Below are 24108 nucleotides of genomic sequence, written 5' to 3' on the forward strand. Positions count from 1 at the left end.
CTTCTTCACTAAAAAGTGAGAATGAGGAAAAAGAATTAGCAAGTAGCAACTATACAAAATAACCCAGAAATTAAATTTTGATTAGAAAAGAAAAAACTTAAATCGTTGAAGCCAAACTTTATGTATTTCCTTGGATACCAAAATAACACACTTGAGTCCTAAATCATTATTTCTACAAACCTATTTGGCAAATATAAAGCGTTACAAGCATGTCTTTTTTTTTTTTTTTTTTTTTTAATTTTTTTGAGAAAACCCAGTCACCCAAGAGTAGTTTCAGGTACACATAAATTAAACAAGAAAAAATAGAGGATGATACTTATAGCAAAGGCAATGATGAAACATCAACTTTATTCTTGACAAATTAAGAAATGGTACAAAGATTGTCAAGGCAAGACAGAATAATAATAAAAATCTAAACCCTTTCATCATCCCAAAATAGATCATCCATAAATCCAATTTAAATAAATAACCATAACAAAAAACAAGAAATATAAACCCTTAAATCAGCCCCAAAAGAATAATAAGCTTGAAAGAGAAGGATGGAGTAATCGATCGACAAAAAAGGAAAATGTAATTTGGAGAAAGCTAATCTGAAAAGAATAAATAATTGTATTCGAATGTCATCTTCAAAATCATCAAAACAAACTTGTGAACAATATATTTAGATACAATAAAAATCAACACAAAGTTTCAGCAGTGGGCATCGAGTAGCGACACAAAGGGCACAAATACTTCATCTCCAGCCAAGGAACAATGCAATCCTTGTGATAAAGATGAGAACACGGCATCTCCACGATTTTGTGATCTTCAAACAACAAGTTTTCCAAACAAATGGAGCAATTGTTAGTACCCAAACCAGCTAAATCATCGCCATCATTCAATTCCTTTAGTTTCTTTATGGAGTCTTGCGTGGCAGGAACATTCGGAATGTCATCAAGTGTCTCTCTAAAACTACGATCAATAATCGCTTCTTCTTCTTCTTCTTCTTCTTCTTCTTCTTCTTCTTCTAGATCACTGACAGCGACAACACAAAGGGAAATGGTAACAACCTTTAAGGCCGCTAAGGTAGGATTATTGAGAAGGTTGAGCATAGTGAAAGTGGCTATTTGGGAGGTAAAGTTAGAGAGAACGGTTGGGTCCGTGACACCCATTCTAGAGAGCATGGTTCTGGTGATGTTGGAATGTTCAGAAAAATAGGTGCTCTGAGTAAGTACTACTGAGTCACGAGTGGTAAGAATAATGCGCTCAGAAGGAAAGATTGCATGGCAAAAATTGACATTAAAAACGAAATACTTGTGACCTAGAAAGTTTAGTGAAGGAGTACTATCACTATTTTCGCAGTCTAAATTTATGTTCATGTCGTAAGTGGTATTAATAGTTGCCATGATTATGTAATCTATGTATGGTGGAGCTAGACTTAATAAGGCTGTATTTGCTTTCTTGGAAAAAGATTCAGTAGAGAATTTCGTCACTGATCTAATATTCTGTTACAGTATTATAGAATAAGACTAGTTTGTTTTTCAATGTTGATTATGTACACATATTTATAGAGGAAGAATAGATATAATATCTTATAAGACAACGAAATGATTTAATTTAAATTAAGTTAGTTAAATTTGTTTTATTTGATTATAATTTAGATATTTTAATATTGTTTAGTTATATTTAAAATTAAAATTATAACAACCTATTGATCAACTGAAAAAAATATTGTTAAAAAAAACTAAAAAAAATACTTAACATTAATTTATTTTTTTCGAAATAAATAAATAACAAATTCATCAACTTCTTCTGTTTTTTTTAATAAAAATCAAAGCCTAAATTTTATTAATCCCATAACAAAAATTACAATTCATTATCTTTTGAAAATGTCACGGTAATCAGATGCAAAATCAAAATTAAATTTGACATAGATAAAATAACATAATTATTTCTTAAGAAATCAGGTGATAAGAATATGGCCAAAGTGGCCTACTTATTAAGCCTTATGAATAAAGGTAAGATAAAAAAAACATAAAGTTCTTCTCGAAGAGAAGATGAATAAGCTAAAAAATGGGCAGTTAAAAAATTCATGATATATACGCTACATTGAGTTATATAATTATAAATATATATTATATTTGATCATCTAACAATAATAATAATAATAATAATAACGAATTTGAGCACACAAAAATTAGAATCATGCATAGTTTTATTAAATCATATTCTGTAGTTTCTTTTGCATCAATTTCTCAAACACTTGAAGAGCATCAACCATTAGTTTAAGAGATCCATATGCCATGATTTCCTTACACTACTTTCAAGCTCAAGACAAAAAACATCAAAAAATTAATATAAAAAACTAACCCAAAAATATCCTAAAATTACGAGAAAATTTTAAGATAAACAAGCAAAAATTGATATAAAATAGAAAGGAAAAACTTACATGGAAGAAAAAGTTGAATCCTTAAACTGGTCTTATGTATAAATTCAAACTGCCATTTTCAAACAATTAAAAAATAAAAGAACTCAAACATTGAGTATACAGAAATAAGAACAAAAAAAGTTAGGAACAATAAAGAAGATTAAGTATGAGAACAAAGAATGGAGAGAACGGGACGAGAGAGTATCACTTTGCGCATATATTTAAATACACTTACATAATACATACATATATATATATATATATAAATTCACATACAAATAAGAAATAGATTACTGGAGGCGATATCGAGATTAACAATAAAGATGGATTAACCTTACTTCACTTTTGGACCTTTGGGTCAAAGAAAGTCCGCATATTTTATAATATAAATAATTACACTACAAGAAAGAAGGTCTTTGCCGGCGCAATTAAAAATTGCGTCGGTAAAAGAAACATTTACCAGCGCAATTTGTGAAAAGCGTCAGCAAAAACTCAATCTTTTGCCGGCTCAATTCCGAATTGGACAGAGAATTGGTTAGGTACTTTTGCCAGCGCATTTCACCTAACGCGCTAGCAAAAATCAACATTTATATTAATGTCCATGCACGTTTTAAAGAAGGTTAGTGGGCAGACTTTTGCCAGCGCGTTTCGTTGCGCTGGCAAAAGTCTACACTGCGTTGGTAAAAGTCTTACTTATTTAAATGCTACTGTTTTGAATTAGGGTTTTCTGCTTGACTTTTGCCGGCACAACAAAACACGCCGGCAAAAGTCATAACGATATTACACACAGCTGCCAAGCCTTCTTCCCCATTTTTGCAATCTATTCAATTTCTTCTCTTCTTCAAACTCCCTTCAACGCCACCACCACCACCCCGACCCTCCCTTCAACGCCACCACCATCACTACCTTCCCTTCAACGCAATCTCTTCTTTTTCTTCCACCACCACCCCCAAGCCTCCATCGCCACCCACCCTGAGCCTCCATCGGCCACCCAGACCGTCCAACGCCAACCCACCCCCAACCCTGAGCCTCTGCCTAAGGTAAGTTTAGTTTACTTTTGTATTTTTTTTTTTTAGTTTTTGTTATGTATTGAATTTCTTTTGATTTTTTTTTGTTTCTGTGGAGTCTCCCAGCTTTGTCGACCCCAAGCCTGCCGACCCACTGTAATATATATTTTTTATTTACTATTTTTTTTTTTTGGTAAATAAGATCATTGTATTGCTCAAAACCAACTCATGTACAATCTCCAATTCATGTACAACCATGTATGTTATATGACTATATATTCCCAATCTACAATTCCCCAATATATGTCCCCACTAATACTATCGTTAATACATCATTATCTTTGTACATTCTCATTAACTACTTTGACAAATTGTCTTAAACCAATCTTTATCTAAGGACTTTGTTTTGCTTGTAATTAAAGGATATATCCTCAATCTGATATCCCTTTGTATTGCCTGGACGGTATGATCTATGATCCACATCTTTTGAGACCATAGAAGGTCATTTCTCACTCTCCAAATATGGTAGATCAGAGAAGCAAGAACTGCTGTCAAAGTGCTTTTCCAAAACCTGCTCCATCTTCTAGTTTTCCCAATCCAATGCAGTAGGCGCCCATATTCCTCTGTTTTAACTTTCCAGCCCAGCCATTCTTTCACCTGTATTAGACATGTTCTACTATATTTGCATTGAAAGAAAAGGTGATGAACATCTTCACTAAAATCTCCACAGAATAAGCATGATGAATCAATGGAGGAATCATACTTGTGAATGAACATTCTGGTGCGTAATCTCTGCATCATGGCTAACCAGAAGACAAATCTGTGTTTTGGTACAGAGAACCTCTCCCAAACATACTTTGCCCAGTTTACTTTGATAGGGGAATCAAACAACAAATCATGACTTACTTTGATACTGAACTTCAGTGCTGCAAAAGATGCCTTATCGATTTTAGCTTTAAACATGTCCTTAACAGCCATCATTTTCCTCCAATACCAGCTGCTATTCAATGGAGCTTTGTAATCCCACCAATCCATTTGTTATTTACTATTTTTATAATATATATTTTTAGTATTTATTAAAAAAATAAAATAAAACATATTTGAGTATGTATTTTTTTTAATTTTAATGCTTTATATGTATATTTTAAAAAAAATAGATTAGATTATTATATTATATTGTATATTTGTATTATATTTTATTTTTTTATATTAAAGATTATTTGTTTATAAATATTTACTAAATAAATTATTTTGATGTTACCGATATAAAAAGATTTGATATATGTTATTAATCTTAATTTATGTTGTGCATGCTCTCGAAATATTCTGTATATTGCTCTAGGAATATTATGCATATTTTTGTGTGTAGTTTGCAGGTTTTATAAAATTTTGGGATAGTTTAAAATATAGCCGTTATGATGCCCAAATTTTGTTAGTCTTAAGAAAATTAACATTAATTACAAAAAATAATAATTAAATTTTAAGTAAACTTTAATTTTTATTTTAAGTAATGTTGAAAAAATAATTAATTAAATCAAATGTAATTAAGTAAAATACAAATATAATAAAATTGTTATTGAATAATAATTAAGTAAATAATTAAATAAATTTGAGGAATAATTACAAAATACAATTAAATAAATTTAAAATTATATTTTAATTAAATAATGAATAAATAAAACCAACAATTAATTAAATGATTTACAAAAAAATATAATTGCGTAAGACATAATTGAACGATTCTTCCATAATACATCATAATTTGTTGATTTAAAAATAAGATATCATAATACATCATAAATATTATTATCACTTAGTGATAATTTGTTCTCTTAATAATTTTAGTTAAAGATGGCAAGCGACAGAAGCTGAATGAGTGCGAGGAATCGTTGGTCTCTAGAGTATAGAAATGGTGTTAAGGAGTTCTTCGAGGTCGCTCAAAATATGGTGAACGATCGGGGTTTGACTCGTTGTCCATGCAAGAAATGTGGGAACATTAAGTTCCAGCCTATAAATGCAATTTCAATGCATTTATTCAACAACGGCATCATACAGTCCTAAAAAGTGTGGCATTACCATGGAGAGGCGTTGCTGCCGCCACCAAATGTGGTACGAGATCAGGATAGAGAAGAGATAGCGGATATCCTGGAGGATGTTTACGCTGAAGATGATGCTCTCGCTAGAAACTATAATGATCCTCCCCAAGATGATGTTCAACATCGGGACAAGTATGACAATTTATTCAAGGAGATGTCAAGTGAATTGTACCCAGGTTGCAGAAAGTATTCTGCATTGAACTTCTTGGTGAAGCTAATGCATCTGAAAGTTATTAACAAGTGCAACAATCATTACTTTGATGGTTTGCTGGAATTGTTAGTCGACACTATGCCTAACGGAACAATTTTACCTAAGTCTAACTATGAGGCGAAGGCAAAGTTGCGGAGTATTGGATTGAGATATGAGTCCATTGATGTTTGCAAGCATGGCTGTGCATTGTTTTGGAAGGAGAATGTGAATTTGGACTTTTGTCCGATTTGTGGTGAATGTCGCTGGCAAGATAATCGTGGGGACGGGAAGAAAGTGGCTCATAATTAAGGTAATGCGATACTTTTCATTGACGCCGAGATTGAAAAGGTTGTACAGTTCGAGATATACTGCAAAGGATATGAGATGACATTATTCAAAAAGGCCAAAAGAAGATGGTGTGATGAGGCACCTCGCTGACAGTAAGGCGTGGAAGCACCTTGATGAGCTGTACCCATCTTTCGCAGCCGAACCTCGAAATGTTAGGCTTGGGTTGGCTACAGATGGTTTCAATCATTTTGGGAACATGAGCAACTCTTATAGCATGTGGCCTGTGATACTTGTCCAATACAACTTGCCGTCGTGGAAGTGCATGAAACCACAGTCATTAATGTTGTCTATTCTAATTCCAGGTCCTTCTTCACCTGGAAAAGATATTGATGCCTATATGAGACCTTTTTGCTTGATGAGTTGAAGGAGTTATGGGTGAATGGTACCGAAACACGAGATGCATACAATAGTACCTTATTCAATATGCGTGCAACAATCTTGTTGACCATTAACGACTACCCAGCTTATGCTATAATGTCTGGGTGGAGCACAAAAAGGTACAAGGTGTGCCCCACATGTAATGAAGAAACTCCCTCTGTAGGGATTAGAAGTAAAATTGCATACATTGGTCATAAAATGTTTCTTGATATGGATCATGAATGGAGGAGTAAATGAGCACTATTCGACGGTAACAAGGAACTCAGGCCACCACCGAAAAATTACTCTGGTGATGTTGTGTTGAAGCAATTAGAGAATTTGCAGTTTAGACAACCTGGGAAACACAAAGAATTTGGTGGTGTGAAATGCAAATAATTCTTTTCTTTTTTTTTTCCTTTTTTTTTTTGGCGTTTGACCCATTTTCTCCCCCCCTCTGTTCATGGATCCAGGCGGTGGTGATGACAACTACAGCAATGGTGTTCCATTTCGCCATTCCTCAAGCAAACAACCACAATCTTCATTTGTAAGTGGTTGAAAAAAATTTCTCATTTTTTTTTAGGTGTGGCCGGTTATAAATGTGGTTGTATATATATATATATATGTTTATTTTTTTTATATATGTATATGTATATAAATGTGAACGTGTTTATAGAATATTAGGGTTATTAAAGTTAATTAATATTTAGAAAATCAGAAAAATAATTAGTGAATTGTTGTTTATATTTGTGTGTGATATTTTATATTATAGTTGTATTTTTGGTGTAAAAAAATAAAAATAATATGGAAAACTTATTTTGAATTTGTAAATTATTATTAAGATAGTTTATTTTAGGAGGTAATGATTTTATTAGAGATTAGTCAATATTAGTATATTTATTTTGTTAAATTTGATGATACTTTGTAATTTGAATTTGTTTGAAATTAGTGTGTATATGTTGGTATATTAATTGTAATTAATGTTCTGAATGTTCTTGAAGTATATTTGTTATTATAAAATACAGGTTTAAAATTTTGCGGTAGGTTAGAATATTCTGCTGAAATTTTTTAAATATTATAATATAATGTCTAGATTAAATAAATGTGACAAAGAGTGTCATATATATTGTAACATATAATAGAGAGTTACAATATTTAAATATATGTGAATATTTAAATATTGTTTATTTTTGTGTAGATTTATTGTTATACAATATTGAGATGAATTTCTTAAAGTCATATGTTAAAAAATCCAAACCTAGCTTCTTCTATTTTTGTTTTAAAAAAAAAACCAAACCTAAATTTTATTAATCCCGTAACAAAAAATATCATTAATTATCTTTTGAAAATGTCATGGTAATCAGATGCAAAATCAAAATTAAATTTGACATAAATAAAATAATATGATTATTTCTTAAGAAATCAGGTGATGATGGATATGATTGAAAATTAACCATTAAAATCTCAAATGTAAACCGTTAATACCGAACCACACTTTCCAAATCAGATGGAAAAAAAATAACCAAACCTAAAACATCAAAATCATACACAAACTACGGACCAAACTTTAATTTGAAATCATATAAAAAATAATATCATGGAAATCAAATTCAAAATCCTTAATCACTTTATTCCAAAGCTTCGCCCTTTTGCTGCTCAAAAACTCAACCACTCCACTCCACTTCGCCTCCCCTTCTCTTTCTCGATCGATCTCTTTCTGTTATTTTAATTTTAATTTTTGAAAATGATTTTTATATAATATTTTTAAAAGTATTTATTAAGAGTTGTAATGTAATACGACATATGAATCATATCGTACGTGTCTAAGACTGCTTGATAATATTGTGTAATTAATTAAATACAATGTCTTTATTAATATTTTAAATTAGAATATATAGTAAAACTAAAAATTAAATTTAACAAGTCATAAAATAGAGCATCAAGTATGCCCAACAACAATGTTCATTATAATGTGTTATTATTCGACAAGGATATCAATGATAAAAAAATTTCTAGAGTTAGTCCTTATTCAACTATTTTCAATCTTTTTTTGCTACAACAATTATTAATATTAAACAATTTATAATGTATAGTGTAAATTTTATGTTAAATTTTGGCAAAAAAAAAAAATATTATCCAATACACATGTAAATTAACTAAAAACATCAATAATAATTAATAGTTATTTAATATTTATTGTGAATATACAAAAATTAATTTTATAGTCCAAATTATGAACTCCAATCTATTTTCTAAAGTGCTTAAAAAATAATTAATTATAATAATTAGTGATAATATGATAAATAAAAAAAGATTATTGTAATAAATTTAGCTTATGCTATATTTTGTACTAAAATTGACACAACTCTCGTAAAATAGAGATACTCAACTTATTGTCCTTGTTAAACCAAATGTATTTCATTAGTGCTTAATATGTTTATTATGTATTTTCTTATGTAGTCCTAATAATGACATGTTTAAGTTTGCAAGTTTATTTAAAGTGTATGGCTTTAGAAAAACAAAATGTGATGAACGATGAAGCAAAATTAATGTAGAACATATAATTAAGAACCTTCAGCAATTAATGTTTTATTTGCTTGCCTCTAATATACCCTTGAGGTGGTAGGAACCAACTTATTAACGCCGTCAAAGAAAATAGTATTTGCAATTTCTTCTTATAAAATTAATAATCAAACAAGGAGATGAGAGAAAAATGCATGGTCACAAAATATCAAATTTTGTTTCAAACCATAAATTGATATATTGTAGATGTTTCTGTATTTAAGACTTTTAATTTCTAAAAGAACTTGGGATCATCTTTTGTCTGTAGAAAAATAAATGCAAATGATAATTCAACCGTTTGACACTTGACTGGAATAAAATCTTAGCTAGCTAGACTTTGTATTTGACCAAAAGTCTCCAATATATATATATATATTTATTTATGGGGGAATTTAGTATTCTCAATGTGATAATAGTTTTCTGCGCCATATTTTGTTATAATCGTGTATATTGTAGCTATTTAGAGTATCTTACAAATTTTCATAAAATTTTGAATAATTTACAGTACCAAAAACTAAATTCAAATATGTTGCACGCGTGACTAATTTTTTTTTATGCGCGTGGAAATCAACATGTTTGAAACTAGTTTTCAATACTGTAAATTATTTTAAATTTTCTGAAAATTTACATAATACTCTAAATAGTTACAATATATATAAAAAAAAATCGAGTAAAAAACTATTTGAATTATCCTATATTTATATATATTGATTCAAACTATACATAATCAATCTAGAGTACATATTTTTTATTGAGTGTATAATTTTTCATTTTCGGAGAAAGAGATGGAGAGAAAAAAAAAAAAAAAAAGTTGTGTGGCGTGTGTGGAATATCTTGTTTGTGTGAAGTGACATGATGGTGTGGAAGAGTTCATTCATACCACAATTATATTTCAGTTTCAGCCCAAACAGCACGAAATGCTACGTGTCTAAACTTTAATGCTTGTTGCCTATTCAAAAGTCAAGTCACATTTGTAGAGAGTATAAGTCAACACCACATATTCATCTTTATTAATTTTTATATATATTAATCCTAACTTCATTATTGCAAATAAAAAGTTTTCATATGCGAATCAATTACGAAGACATCTTCGTAGCATGGACTAACTTGGTCAATATAAGAGAAAAAAGAGGTGTGAATTGAACTTTTTTTTCTTTGGACAAGTAAATGAATGACCAAAGGCAATATAAATCCACTTTCATATTTGGACACTTACCAACTTACTAGTGATCAGAAAACAATGGGAATCAAAATAACTATTTTCCTTATGATCTTCACGTACTTGTTCTTTGCAATTGAAGCTTACGCTGCAAAAACCAACACTTTCACAGACAAATCAGCCCTTCTTGCCTTAAAATCTGCGATCAATGACCCCCAAAATCTCTTGGAAAGTAGTTGGTCATCAAATACTTCTATGTGCCAATGGATTGGTGTTACTTGCGGTGCACGTCATCGCAGAGTTAGAGTCTTAAACCTTTCTAATATGAGTCTCACTGGCACTGTCCCTCCACATATTGGAAACCTATCGTTCCTTGTCACCTTGAACTTCAGCAACAACTATTTCCATGGCAGTTTGCCCGTTGAATTGTCTCGATTGCGCCGGCTAGAAAAAATCAGTATGGAACGCAACAATTTAACCGGAGAAATTCCTTCTTGGTTGGGGCCTTTGTCAAAGCTTCAATACTTGTATCTGAATGATAACGAGTTTGTCGGACCTATTCCTATCTCCATTTTCAACTTATCTTCGCTCCAAGTGATTAGTCTTTACATGAACAAGCTTTCAGGTGACTTTTTCCATTAATCTTTCTTTCTTATTTCGTTTTCATTTTCTTTATATTAATTTGTAACCAGTTTTTAGTTGGCATTGTTCGGATAACATGGATGGATTTATGATCCAATATATATACTAAAGGTTACTTTTACCAACCAAATCATGAATCGTGAAAGGAACAGAAGTTTTAACATCTAATAAACAGAACATATGCCCTCTCTTTCTTACTCTTTCACTTTCTTTTATGTTGTGTCATATCACTGCAGGAGCCATACCACGAGAGATTGGGAACTTAAAAAGGTTGAAGGTATTATGGCTCTCCAATAACAAATTTGAAGGAGGTATGCATAATCGGCCTTCTTTAACATAATATTTTGGAATAATATTGTTTGTTTGGAGTTATAGTTTTTCCTTTTCTGAAATACCATACATAAAAAATTTACATTATTTTGGGTCTACAAATTAAATTAAGTTACATTCATTCATAGTTTGCTGGTCTTTTGGCGAGTTGGGTGTCAATGCAGTTAAAATGATTCCAGTTTCTCCTGGAACTAAGTTTGGTTATAATTCGATCAAAAGGAAAAATGATTTTATAATGCTACTAGAATTCTGCTATGTTCAAGATGTACAATTTTGCAGAAATTCCAAGGGAAATTGGTAATCTACAAGTATTGGAGAAATTAGATCTACAAGCTAATGTCTTTGAAAAGCTTCTTCCTTTATTTGTCTTCAACATGTCTTCTTTAACTGATTTGAGGCTCGAAGAGAATGGCCTACATGGAAGCTTGCCGGATAATATATGTCAACATCTTCCTGTCATTCAAGGCCTATATTTGAGTTTTAATCAGCTAAGTGGTCCATTACCATCCATCTGGAATTGCAGAGAACTTCTTATTTTGAGACTGTCGTTTAACAATTTCACCGGAAGCATACCCCAAAATATAGGAAACTTGACTAGGTTAACCGGCTTATATCTTGGCTTCAACAATCTGACAGGTATGGTATGCAAATTGTTTATCTTAATGCCGTGATCTTGATCATTAGTAATAAGGGCATTGTTCACCAAATAAAATAAGCATTCACTTCACTCAACCACTTGAGCATCAAAGAACAATTATTATAAATCTTTCCAACTTAATTTGCAAATGAGTGACAACACAAATGTGACCTTTAGGATCATACTTATGGTATCACCTCATCCTTGATTGCAGGTAAGTTACCATATGAACTTGGGAAGCTTCAGAATCTACATCACTTGTCAGTCATGTCTAATAATAAACTCGATGGCTTAATCCCACCAACTATCTTCAACATCTCCACAATAACAAACATTTTTCTTTCCGAGAACAAGTTTTCCGGTGGTCTCCCGGAAGACATAGGCCTGTGGGTTCCAAATCTAGAAGGGCTTTTTGTATCTAGAAACTATCTTGGAGGAGTGATCCCAAAGTCCATCTCCAACGCTTCGAAACTTACTCAGCTAGAGATGACACATAATTACCTTTCTGGCTTTGTTCCCAATACCCTAAGTTCTTTGACAAATCTCCAGTTTTTAAACTTAGAGAGAAACTACTTGACCATTGAAAGTTCAGGGTTGAATATACTATCATCTAGTTTTAGAGAGTTGATAGGATTATACCTCATAGATAATTCTATAGATGCCCCACTTCCCAGTTCCATGGGGAATCTATCTGCATCTCTCGAATATTTATCTTTAAGCTACAATGAGTTGAGGGGAAAGATTCCTAACGATATTTCTAACTTGAGTAACTTGGCAGCTCTAGGCTTAGGTAACAATAACTTAAGCGGACCAATTCCAAATTCAATTGGAAGATTACAAAGGCTTCAGATGTTGGGTCTCAATGATAACAAGTTGCAGCAGTCCATACCACTTGAGATTTGTCAGTTAACAAGGATGACAGACTTGTACCTGAGAAATAATTCGCTCCAAGGATCAATTCCCATGTGCTTGGGTAATCTTGCAATGTCCCTAAGAAGTCTAGTATTGGACTCTAATGAATTAAATTCAACAATACCTTCAAGCTTTTGGGACCTGGTATATCTCTTGGAAATAGACTTGTCATCTAATTCTCTCATTGGATCTATACCCGTTGATATCGAAAAGTTGAAGACAGTAAGAGATATAGACATGTCAAACAATCAATTTTCAGGTCACATCCCAGGAAGCATTGGAGGTCTCCAAGATATGGTTACTTTATCATTGGCAAATAATAATTTAGAAGGGTTGATTCCAGATTCACTAGGCAACTTAATGAGCATGGAAATGTTGGATTTATCCAAAAACTATCTATCTGGTGAGATCCCCAAGTCTTTGGAGAGACTCAAGTACCTAAAATATCTCAATGTATCTTTCAACCAGCTGCATGGGGAGATTCCAAGTGGAGGACCTTTCTTCAACCTCTCTTACCAATCTTTCATGTCAAACGATGCTCTTTGCGGTGCCCTGAGATTGCAAGTTCCGCCATGCCAAAACACTTCAAGAAAATCTCATCCACTATTACTCAGGTATATTTTGCCCAGTATCTTAGTAACAATTTTCATAGCGGCTTTTTTTATACTATTGATATTATGGAGGAAAAGCAAGTCAAGTCCTGAACCAAATACTACGTTATCACCTCAAGCAACAAGAAGAAGAGTTTCATACTATGAACTTTTAAGGGCAACAGGTGGATTCAACCAAAGCAATATGATAGGAACTGGGAGTTTCGGTTCAGTGTATAGAGGAACACTTTTAGATGGAACAGATGTGGCAGTAAAAGTTTTTAATTTGGAACTGGAAAATGGACTTAAGAGTTTTGATGGTGAATGTGAAGTGTTGCGCAACATTCGTCATCGGAATCTTATAAAGATTATAACTAGTTGTAGTCAACCTGATTTCAAAGCCTTAGTACTAGACTATATGCCTCAAGGAAGTCTTGAGAAGTGGTTATACTCAAATGAGCTCCACTTCAATTTCCTACAAAGATTGAACATAATGATAGATGTTGCATCAGCACTTGAATATCTTCACCATGGTTATTCAACACCAATTGTTCATTGTGATTTGAAGCCTAGCAATGTTTTACTAGACCAAGATATGGTTGCTTATGTAGCTGACTTTGGCATTGCGAAGCTCATAAATGGAGAAGATTCTATGATGCAAACAATGACACTGGCCACATTTGGATATATGGCTCCAGGTAACATTTAATTTTTCTATGGGAAATTTTGTAATGCTTCTATTAGAGATATGTATGCAGTTTGTGCTAGTGAATCTATAAATTTTATATCAGATAACTTTATGTTCTAGTGCTCCTTAAAGGGTTATATTTTTTTATTCAGAGTATGGATTGGAAGGTATGGTTTCGAGGCGAGGAGATGTTTATAGCTATGGTATTACACTCATGGAGACCTTCACAAGACAAAAGCCAACTGATGGAATGTTTAGTGGAGATATGAATTTAAAACAGTGGATTGAAAATTCATTTCAACGTGCAATAACTGAGGTCATAGATTCAAATTTATTGAGGGTAGACGAGGAACACTATGTGCTTAAGAAGGAATGCCTATCCTCCATAATGGAATTGGCTCTAACTTGTTCTGCTACAGCACCAGAAGACAGGACAGATATGAAAAAAGTTGCAGCCACACTGAACAAAGTCAAAATGAAGTTTTTGCAGGGTGTTAGAGTGAGATAATGTGAAATTTAATATGTTTCTTATTTTGTCTTTCATTTGCATTTCTTTTTCTTTCACCCTTTTTTTTTTTTTGTTATGGAACCTTTGGATCTTTTAAAACTATAATAGACCATTACTGCACTAGATGGTCGTTAATATTTTTCCCATTTTACTGGAGTACAGTTGCTAAATGTGTCCATTATTAAAATTCAAGAAATAAGTCAAATGATTTGCCAATCCAAATCAATCTTAATAGCCATTAGGTCTGAATCTGTAGAGTTGCAAGAGGAAGCAATGTGCAGTATAATTACTTATTATTCAAAGGAATCCTATAAGATGCATAAGGCAAAAAATACAAAAGCAAATATGACATAGTAACCTGAAGAAAAATATCCACTGAGTATATCGATGACAAAATCTGTTTTAATATCAAAATGAAAATAAATAAACCACGGCAGTAGCAGCAAATATAGAATTAAAAGTACTCATATATATTTAGATGTGGACCTTATCAAAATCCTAGATTAACCAAGTGCCCGGTTGTTTTACCCCATAACCATCCAACCATGTTTGGTGCACGTGCAACCATACGAAGTCATTCGGTAACTCAGCCTGCAAAACAATGCAATCAATGGTGACTAGTACGGAGTACCAACTCAAGTGGTAGCTCAACAAGGAAATGCTATTTTATAGAGTTGACATTGTATTTATACCTTTGAACTCATTAAGATTGTTGTCAGACAACAATACTTCTCAGCTCCTACATAAAATTGTAAAATTAGAAAAACATTAAAAAATGAAGCCACTGGAATATTACTTATTGCATAAGAAAAACTAAGACAAAATAGTCACTTCATGCTAGCTCAAGCAGTTGGGAGGTCATTGAGTGTGTAAGTTATTCAGGGTTCAAAGCCTCATAAATGCATCTTATTCAACAACAAAACCCCAGAGGAGCTAGTTGAGGAGCATTATAATTCAACCTACTATTTCAGGACGTATTAAACTCAAGTTCCCACAATCCATTTCACTGCTTCTGCTTCAGTCCCAAATAAACTATTCCAATTTAAAACATACTAAGAAAATCAATAATTCCTGAAAATAACTTAATTAACCTCACATAAATCATAAATAATTTTCTCACTTCACTCACTTTTTCCATCTTCCTCTCTCTGTAATGTTTTCATCCCACGATATCAACACAACATGATAAAAGACAATCTTACCATGTGACTCCCATTTAGCGCACTTCACAAGCCAAGTGTCTAAGCCGATTTGTGACGAGGACACTCTATCTACCCATACCAGAAACTGATTTCCCTGCCTGTCTCCATGCAAACTTTCCATTTCATCCACACACTGGTGAATATGCTGCTCAGTTCCCGAGGGATGGACCAGAGTACAGGAAGAGTGCTAACAAAATTGAAATACCAAGAGGAACCGATTATAATATCTTACTGTAGTAGAGTTGAAGGTATCACAAACATGTACATGCTCACTATCAACTTTTAGCAAAGGTAAAAGTCTTTGTTAAAAAGGTAAAGTCATAACACTATAGGATTAACAAATAATGGATTCAGGACAATATATAGTGGATTGTCAAAAACTTAAGGTCTTTTGTTTTTCTCCTATCTATATTCCTTTATGATCATCATCCCACATCATAACAAATCTTCAAAGCAATTAATTGTGTTCAACACATTCATCTCAAATGATTGTGATCTATACAGTTCATGTAGGAGAAGTGGCAAGTCGAAGTGATTCAAAATGTAAAAGAAGAAAAGTTTTTTGTTTCTTTTGAAGAGAATAATCAAGGTGAAAGTTACTACTTACAAAAACTGATTTAAAATTCTGCATATGCTGTGTAGACTTCTGAATATCTGCACGCCGCCATCTCTCGTAGAACAAGTAAAATTTTACGACATCATAACCAGGGTTGACAATATCCACTTTGCACTTTTGAAAGTCCCTGATATCTCTTGGAGAGACATTTGGACCCAGACAAAAACTACCAATTCCCTGTATGATACCTGCTGCACATCTCTCAGTAGCATGGATTATACTAGGATTATTTCTCATATTTTCCGAATACCACTGTAACAGTTCTTCCTGTGCATTACTGACCTGCTTGTCCAAGAAATAAGTAAGCTTTAAATCATAATAATTCAATTTAGAACTAGGACAAAAATAAGTGTAAGTATTGAACTAAGTAAACATGAGGCTGTATGTCCACAGACCATTACACCATAGACTTGAGGAACACTCAAAAGTTCAGCATCATTGCCAGAATCACCACAAACAAGAGTACTGGCAGGAAGTTTTCCATCAGATTCAAATTTCTTCAGTAGATATGCAAGGGCCTGTCCTTTGCCAGCACCTCTTGGTAAAACGTCCAAAGCTATCCCACTACTATAGATTATCTTTACATCTAACTAAGCCAAACATTGATCAAAATCAGAGAAAATATCACTATGAATAGAAACATGTATAATAGATCAAACAGAATTACAGCATGCCAGAGCCAATGGGTTGCAAAAGCAAATTACTATAGAGTCACAAGGTAGAGAAACAAAATGAATCTCTTACCCCTCGTTTCTCCAAACGTTCTGATAGAACACCAATTATCTTGAGCGCTTTGTCCTTCTCTACGTAAAAGCTAACCTTATGAGGTCGTTGATCTATCTCTGACTGTAAAAGTTACACATATAAGTACAAAACTTGCTGAAATTGAAACAAGTTTTTTATGTTTGCTACAATGGGAATCAATCAAATTGTGGTCTCAAATCTTTGACGTGCTTAATCAAACGAAGAAACTGACCTGAGGAAGAAGCTCAGGAAACTTGGAGGTTTCTTCCACGACAATGTCTCTGTCCCACCTTTGATTCAGGTACTGCTCCCAGCCAGCATCGGGCACCATAGATTCACCACAGGCAATCTCAGTTCCCACAGACATAACAGTGATATCAGGGGTTAACAAGGGTTTCTCGGCCCTTAATAGTTGGTAAGAATCGGGGGATCTTCCAGTTGAAAAAACCAGAAGAGAGTCATGGCGATAATAGGCTTCCCATAGAGCGTTGAAGCGGAGAAGAGAGAGGTTCTGAGGGTCGTCATGGTCGACCTGCAAATGGCAGACCAACGAATTCGAGTAATCGAGAAGAATAAGATGAAGACGAGGATGAAAGGGAAATTGAAATGTACCATAGTAGAATCAAGATCAGAGACTATCATGAGACGCGCAGAGCCATTGAGACGATCCATCGTGAGTTCTTGCAAGCTGTGGCTATGGCTGAGCTCTATACTGATTCCGAGAAAATGTCAATATCATTCCTTTTGCTTATACCATTGGTAGTAAAGAATCATTTTATTTCTCACTTCATTTTTTTTTCAAATTAATTTTACATTTTAGACTTTGAGCTTGATGATATTTATTTTGTTATTATATTTTTCAAAATAAGTATTTGAATTAGTTAATAAATATATATAATCAATTTATAATAATTTATATATATATATACAGTGAATAAATATATATATAAATTATGTAGCACTCTCAAATCTATTCAATCTTTTTTATTTTCTCTTTTAATATAATTTTTTATTTATATTTTATTTTCTAAAATATCTTAACAATTAACAATTTTAATTTAATTAGCTTAAATATCTTAACTACTTAATTATTAAAAAATACTAAAAAATTAATCTCTATATATATATATATATCTATATAAAAATAAATAAAAATTAATCTCGCATTTGGGTACATATTTTAATGGTGCCCAACAATTGTAACCCTTCCTTAGTCCCACTTTAATCATCTTCTTTACAAATTAAGATAAGACGCCCCAAGTGGAAGATTCTTTACAAATTATTTTATTATATTTTATCAGATTTAGTTCAAAACAAGATTCTTTTTTTTTTTTTTTGTGGAAGTTCAAGTATTCAATCTGATAAAATATAATAAAATAATATTAAGATATAATAAATAAATATATTAAATAATCTTTTATTTTTTATTAAGTAATAAATAAAACAAAATTGAGTAAGGAATATAAAAGTTTTGTATGTACCACCCCTTACGATACATAGCTTTTGAATTTTGACGCTTTAGGCACTTCATAAAGAGGGAAGTTGCTTCCTTGCACAAGTACAGATTTAATGGGTGACTAGAAAGCTCATCAAGTGATAGTTTGTTGTTCATATAACGATCATTATCTTAACAAATTGTTGTGTTCAAGGGAACGAAGTTCAAAAAAGTGAGCTTAACATATTGTTGGTCGAAGCTTTGTGGGTTTTAGGGCAAAACTCCAAATGCTTGATTTGCTTCTTCTTACTCACCCAAAGTAAAGAAACCATGGAAGTGGAGCTCCAAACCATGGATTGGGTTTTATTTCCACTTTGCATCATGGTTGATTTAACAATTTTTTGTTTCATTCTTTGTATTTATGAACGAATCTGGCTTTATGAATTTTTGGGTTTTTATGTTTTGAATTGAGTTTGGTAGAGATTGTTGAGGGAGTGAGATTACACTACCACAATATTATGAATCTTGACAGAGACCAATAAAAGATTGAGTTAGATGATGCAAACCTAGTTTGTAGACAAAACTTATTGAGTCTTCTAGGAGATAAAAAAACATTGCTTAGAACACCACCTTCAATTTCTTCTTCCTTTGCAAAAACACAACCAAGACTTATGTATGAGATGTATCGTTATCCTAATTCTCTATTTCATAGCCCTCAATGGATGCTTGAGGCTTTTCTAAGAGGAAATGAGAATTAGGATTGAATAGCATTTTAAACTCACAAAGTCAAGCACTTTCTTTATGAATTTCTTAGAGAAAACTTGAGATCTTGAAAGCAAGAAAGAGCGGGAGGTTAGAGAGAGATTTTGAGAGAGTGATCAAGTCTATCAAAACCCTATGAGAACTTTTTTATAGAGTAGCCACAATCATTATTAGGTTTAACTAATAGGATTAGAGCCTTAGAAACACATCATTTGGAGTTAAAACATGTGTTTGTGCAGTTACGTCAAGCGACGCGTCGACCGCCAACACGCGATTCGTCGCCTGCTAGGTTTCTTGAAACCTTAAGGCACTAGGCGACGTGTTGCTTCCTAGGTGGCGAGTTTAAATGTAATATCCAACATTTTCATAATACATTTATTTATTATAAATCAGAGTTTTAATACATAAAATGTACAAGTTTACAAATTTAAGAAATAGTAATGGAAAAATAGTGTTTAAAATATGATTTTATGTTTTTAATGAGATTAAAGAGAAAGAAACTTGAGTAGTCAAGTATTGGACCCAAATGTCATATAATTTTAATTGGGGATTTTTATAAAATTAAGAAAGTTTTGCTAAAGGGCTTATTTGAAAAGAATTTTAGTATTTTGGGTCCAAGTTTAATTTTAAAAATAAATTTAAAAAAAAAAAAGAAAAGAAAAGGCTTCAGCCTTTCTTTTTACCCGAGCCCCTCTCTCTCTCTCTCCTCAGAAAATCTCTCTCTCTCTCTCTCTCTCTCTCTCTCTCTCTCGCGTGCGTGCGTCTGCCCGACCACTGAACGTCCACCAGCGATCACCGTTTATAGCCACGCGCTGGACCGTTGGATTCAAAGGCCTCCGAACTATCGACCACACAGGAATCTAGAGCTCACTCGCTGATTAAACACCTCAACTGGTCGATTTAAGTTCAGCCACCCCGCGACTTCAAAGTTACGATTCGGCCACCTCGAGCATCCATTTGCCGATCCGTCACCACCATCGTGTTCCTCGTGTTGTAGGCTTCAAAACCCAATAACTGGTTCCTACATCTACCATAGTTGGGTGGTGGGCCCACCACGAGCCACCGCGATCCACCGTAGACAGACGGTCGAAACTTAGTGTTCGAGGTTTTGAAGTACGTTTTGAGTCTCAGAAAATCATCATTTGACTTGTTGTGGAACCCGATCACTTTGGTATAATTTCTTTGACCTATATATTGTGATTTAATTGTGATTGATTAGAATAATTGTTATTATGAGTATTTATAGTATATAATTATATATTCTTGATATATGGAATATTTTTCTGTAATTATACTGGCTGTCTGGGATTATATGTATTTTTGATACAGGTTTTGATTTTCGAATTGTCCACTTTATAGCCGTCGTGTTGTCCAATTTTCTAGAAAATATTAAATATTAAATAAATTATAAAAATACATATTTAATTAATTTTCCATTAATATGGAAATTATTATGATTAATTAATTTTAATTATTATTGTTATTGTTTTGTTAAGTAAATCAAGAATACAGATTCATATATATATATGAAAAGTGTGATTTATAGTAAACATATTATTTAACAATTATTATTGTATATTAATATTTTTATTAATATTTGAATATTAAAATAATATCAAATATTAGTTTCTTACAGTTATTGATATTTGTAAGACCAGTGAATTTTGGAGAAAGTATATTTATTATATCACTGGAATTGATATTATGACTAATTAATAATTGTTATACCCAAAAATTGGAGAATGCATTCTAGGAGGCTAAGGAGAATGCATTCTAGAAGAGCTAAGGGGAGTGATCCTAGGAGACCCCAAGGAGGATGTGGTCCTAGGAGACCCCAAGGGTGTGTAGGAGGCAAGCCTCCCAAGGTTTCCTAAGTGTTGGCTCGAACGTGTCCAAGGTAAGTAGCTAAGGAGGATGAGTCTCATGCAAGGGGAAGGAGACTTAGATTTTGATAAGGAGAGCCTATACAATGTTCGATCGGACATGTTTGGAAAATGTTAAAGGAGAATGCCTTGATCTTGTCCAAGGTGAGATGTTATGGAGGAGGTTGCCTCAATGTTGTCTAAGGTGAGGTGCCAAGGAGGTTGCCTCGGACCACCTTGGTCCGAGGAGAAGCCAAGGAGATTGGTTCAAGGAGGAGCATGGCATGCTAGAGGAGAATGCCATGTTAGAGGAGAGAAGTGCATGTCCTACCACCATGCACGTTCAACCCACGAAAACATGTCCTACCACCATGCATGTCCTACCACCATGCACATCCGACCAACACTTGCATGAGTGGTCAGTAGGAAGTGGATCAACTAGCTAGAGGAGACTAAGTCAAGATTCCCAGAGACAGCTTCAACAACATACGCGGGAATCTCTCATTCTTCCCACAAATGGGGGGTTTGTTACATTTCGAATTTTGAATGTTTAAATGTAATAAATATAATAAAATATCTCTATCATAAAGGGATATCATTTAAGGATCCCAGGCCTATAAATAGAGAGCTTATGGGATGAGAGAGAGGGCTTTGAGCTGTTTCTTTCTAGAGAGAGAAAATTGGGATTGTCTATTCTAGAGAGAGAAAGTGCTGGAATAAGAGAGAATTCTTGTATTTTTGCAATCTGTAATGAAGAAACTCAGTTGGCTCAGTCCATCTGATCTTGAGTACGGATCAATAAATCACAACTCTAAGTGGATTAGGCTATTACCAACAATCGGGGCTGAACCACTATAAAAATCTCCTGTGTTATTTACTTTTCTTGTTTATACCGTCTGTTGTCGTTTTTATTTCTCTTGATGGCTTGTCGTTATTGACGTTCTCACGTCGTTGGCTAAAAACGCAGTCAACAATAATAATATAAATATTTATATTTATATTATTATCATTATATTGATTATTACAATTTTATGTTAAAAATATGATTTCTTTTATAAAATGACTATTTGAATATATATACATTCATATATGTATTGTTATTGAGGTATTTTGTTATTATTATTGAAATAAGTTTATTTATAGATGATAATTATTATTGTTGTTGTTGTTGTTATTATTATTATCATTATTATTATTATTATTATTATTATTATTATTATTATTATCTTGAGAGTACATTATTAAATGAGCAATGTTTTATATGAAGAGTTAATTGTATTACGTTGATAATAATTATTATTATCATTCATATAGTTTATGGTATTGTTAATATACACTATCAATAGTGTATATATACGATTTTGATAGAATTTAATAAATGATGTGCCTTGAATAGGATTTGTATGGATTTGATCGCATGACTCTTGTTGAGCAATTTTAAAATAAGCTAAGGACCTAAGGTAAGTAAATCTCACATTTTGTGCTTAAGTGTAAGATGCATGACTACATTGATTGTGTACATCTGATGAATTAAGTATGGTATGATGATGATGCATATGATAAGTATGTGAAGAATGGTTATATGAACATCATAAGGGTATTGTGTGATATGTAATTGATGAATTTTGTGATATGTGAAAGATGTCTTACTTGGTTAAGAATAATATGAATTATGTGCAAGTATGTGTTCTTATGTTGATGGATATGTGGATTACTTTATATTCATGATTTGTTATATGTCATGATATATGAAGCGTTTAAGTTTTTAGGCTGGAAACCTTAGACCTGAGCCATAGCTCTATGTTAAGGTATAACAACGCCACCAACCCAAAGCTTCATGTATTATGACTAAAGATGTTTTGAGTTATATGAGATGTGATACTATGCCTTGATTGGATACCACCAAACATGAATCATGAACATGAACATTGACATTTCAGCATCAACATGTATGCATGGCATGTACAGTTATGTGATACATTATTATGTGATATAAGACCATGCATATAAATATGAGGAAAATTGTGAAATGCCTTGAAATGTCTTATGTGAAGTGAACATTTTAATGACACAAGGCTTAAGCAAAGTGATAATAAGATGTTTAAAAAGGGTGGCACTGTTTTGATGAAGCAATCAAGTAAGTTCAGTAAAGAAAACGGAGGTCTATAAGACTTATAGTGGCTGCCCATTAGTGTGGGCTAGGTTAGAGTTGACCATTCAGATATGTTTGCCATGTTTCCGTCTTTCTCCTCCATATGTGTAATAAGTATGGCAGCTATGGCAACGATGAAATGAGTGTTATGATAAGCCTAGCTGTGATGATGGCTAGTCGGAGGAGAACCCATGAGATTCTATATGATATGTGTAACAAGTCCTGCAGGCATTGGTCGAATCAAACAGTGTGCACAAGTGATATTGGACCCATAAATATGTGAAACTAAAAGAAAGAACATAAAAGTAAAGTTTGAAAGTGCATGAGCAATAAATGAAATGCATAAGTATATAAGTCAGCATATTAGTATATGTGCACTACAAACTCACGACATTCATGTGTATGTGTATGCATGAGATTTGCTTACTGAGCGTTAGCTCATTATGTTATTTTCCAACATTTTTTCAGGTGTGGCTTTAGCTGTTGAGCAACTTGTGGAGCACGGACTCAGTAGCAATGCAATAATGGTTTAGAGTTTTCATATGGCTGCCTTAAATTTAAAGTATTCATACGTGTAATAATTTCTACTAATAAGTTTATATAAAAGTTTTAAATTTTTCTGTATTTATTCGTATCATTTTATTTAATTCTTTTGGTCAAGTGCCTAACATACTCGTAAACTCTAGAATTACGAGTATGTGGCGGACGTACCATACCTTAGGGACGTTACATTAAAACTCTCAAAAATGACCTTAAACCTCTCCAAATGCTCTCAAACTTTTTGGACATCCTTAGATATCTCATTATATCACTTTTGACTGAAAACACAATTTTTAAGTACCTACAATTGAACCTCAAATTTCACATCTTCACTACGTAAAATTTATAAGTGTTGTATATCTAGC

The 24108-nt window shown here is 32.7% G+C and overlaps 2 protein-coding genes across 3 annotated transcripts; one reads left to right on the forward strand and one right to left on the reverse strand.

The window, feature by feature from the left end:
- Positions 1–10180: 10180 nt before the first annotated feature.
- LOC133797684 (probable LRR receptor-like serine/threonine-protein kinase At3g47570) lies at positions 10181–14576 on the forward strand. The gene is made up of 5 exons (XM_062235674.1): positions 10181–10748; positions 11002–11076; positions 11375–11731; positions 11947–13932; positions 14075–14576. Exons 1-5 carry the CDS (start codon positions 10205–10207, stop codon positions 14428–14430), a joined length of 3318 nt encoding a protein of 1105 aa, XP_062091658.1. The 5' UTR covers positions 10181–10204; the 3' UTR covers positions 14431–14576.
- A 200-nt stretch (positions 14577–14776) lies between these two features.
- Positions 14777–17786, reverse strand: LOC133797686 (sucrose-phosphatase 1-like). Of its 2 annotated transcripts, XM_062235676.1 has the most exons (8): positions 17605–17782; positions 17225–17524; positions 16993–17094; positions 16644–16838; positions 16240–16530; positions 15633–15819; positions 15123–15169; positions 14777–15021 (listed from the first exon to the last, which is right to left on the reverse strand). In XM_062235676.1, the coding sequence occupies exons 1-8, from the start codon at positions 17662–17664 to the stop codon at positions 14929–14931; spliced, it is 1275 nt and encodes a 424-aa protein (XP_062091660.1). In that variant the 5' UTR covers positions 17665–17782; the 3' UTR covers positions 14777–14928. The 2 variants fall into 2 exon arrangements, with proteins under 2 accessions (XP_062091660.1, XP_062091662.1); XM_062235678.1 differs by lacking the exon at positions 15633–15819 and having other exon boundaries at positions 17605–17786.
- Between the last annotated feature and the right edge of the window lie 6322 nt (positions 17787–24108).

This window comes from Humulus lupulus, chromosome 8 (genome assembly GCF_963169125.1).
Source record: "Humulus lupulus chromosome 8, drHumLupu1.1, whole genome shotgun sequence".
In the NCBI taxonomy this organism is placed as follows: Eukaryota; Viridiplantae; Streptophyta; class Magnoliopsida; order Rosales; family Cannabaceae; genus Humulus; species Humulus lupulus.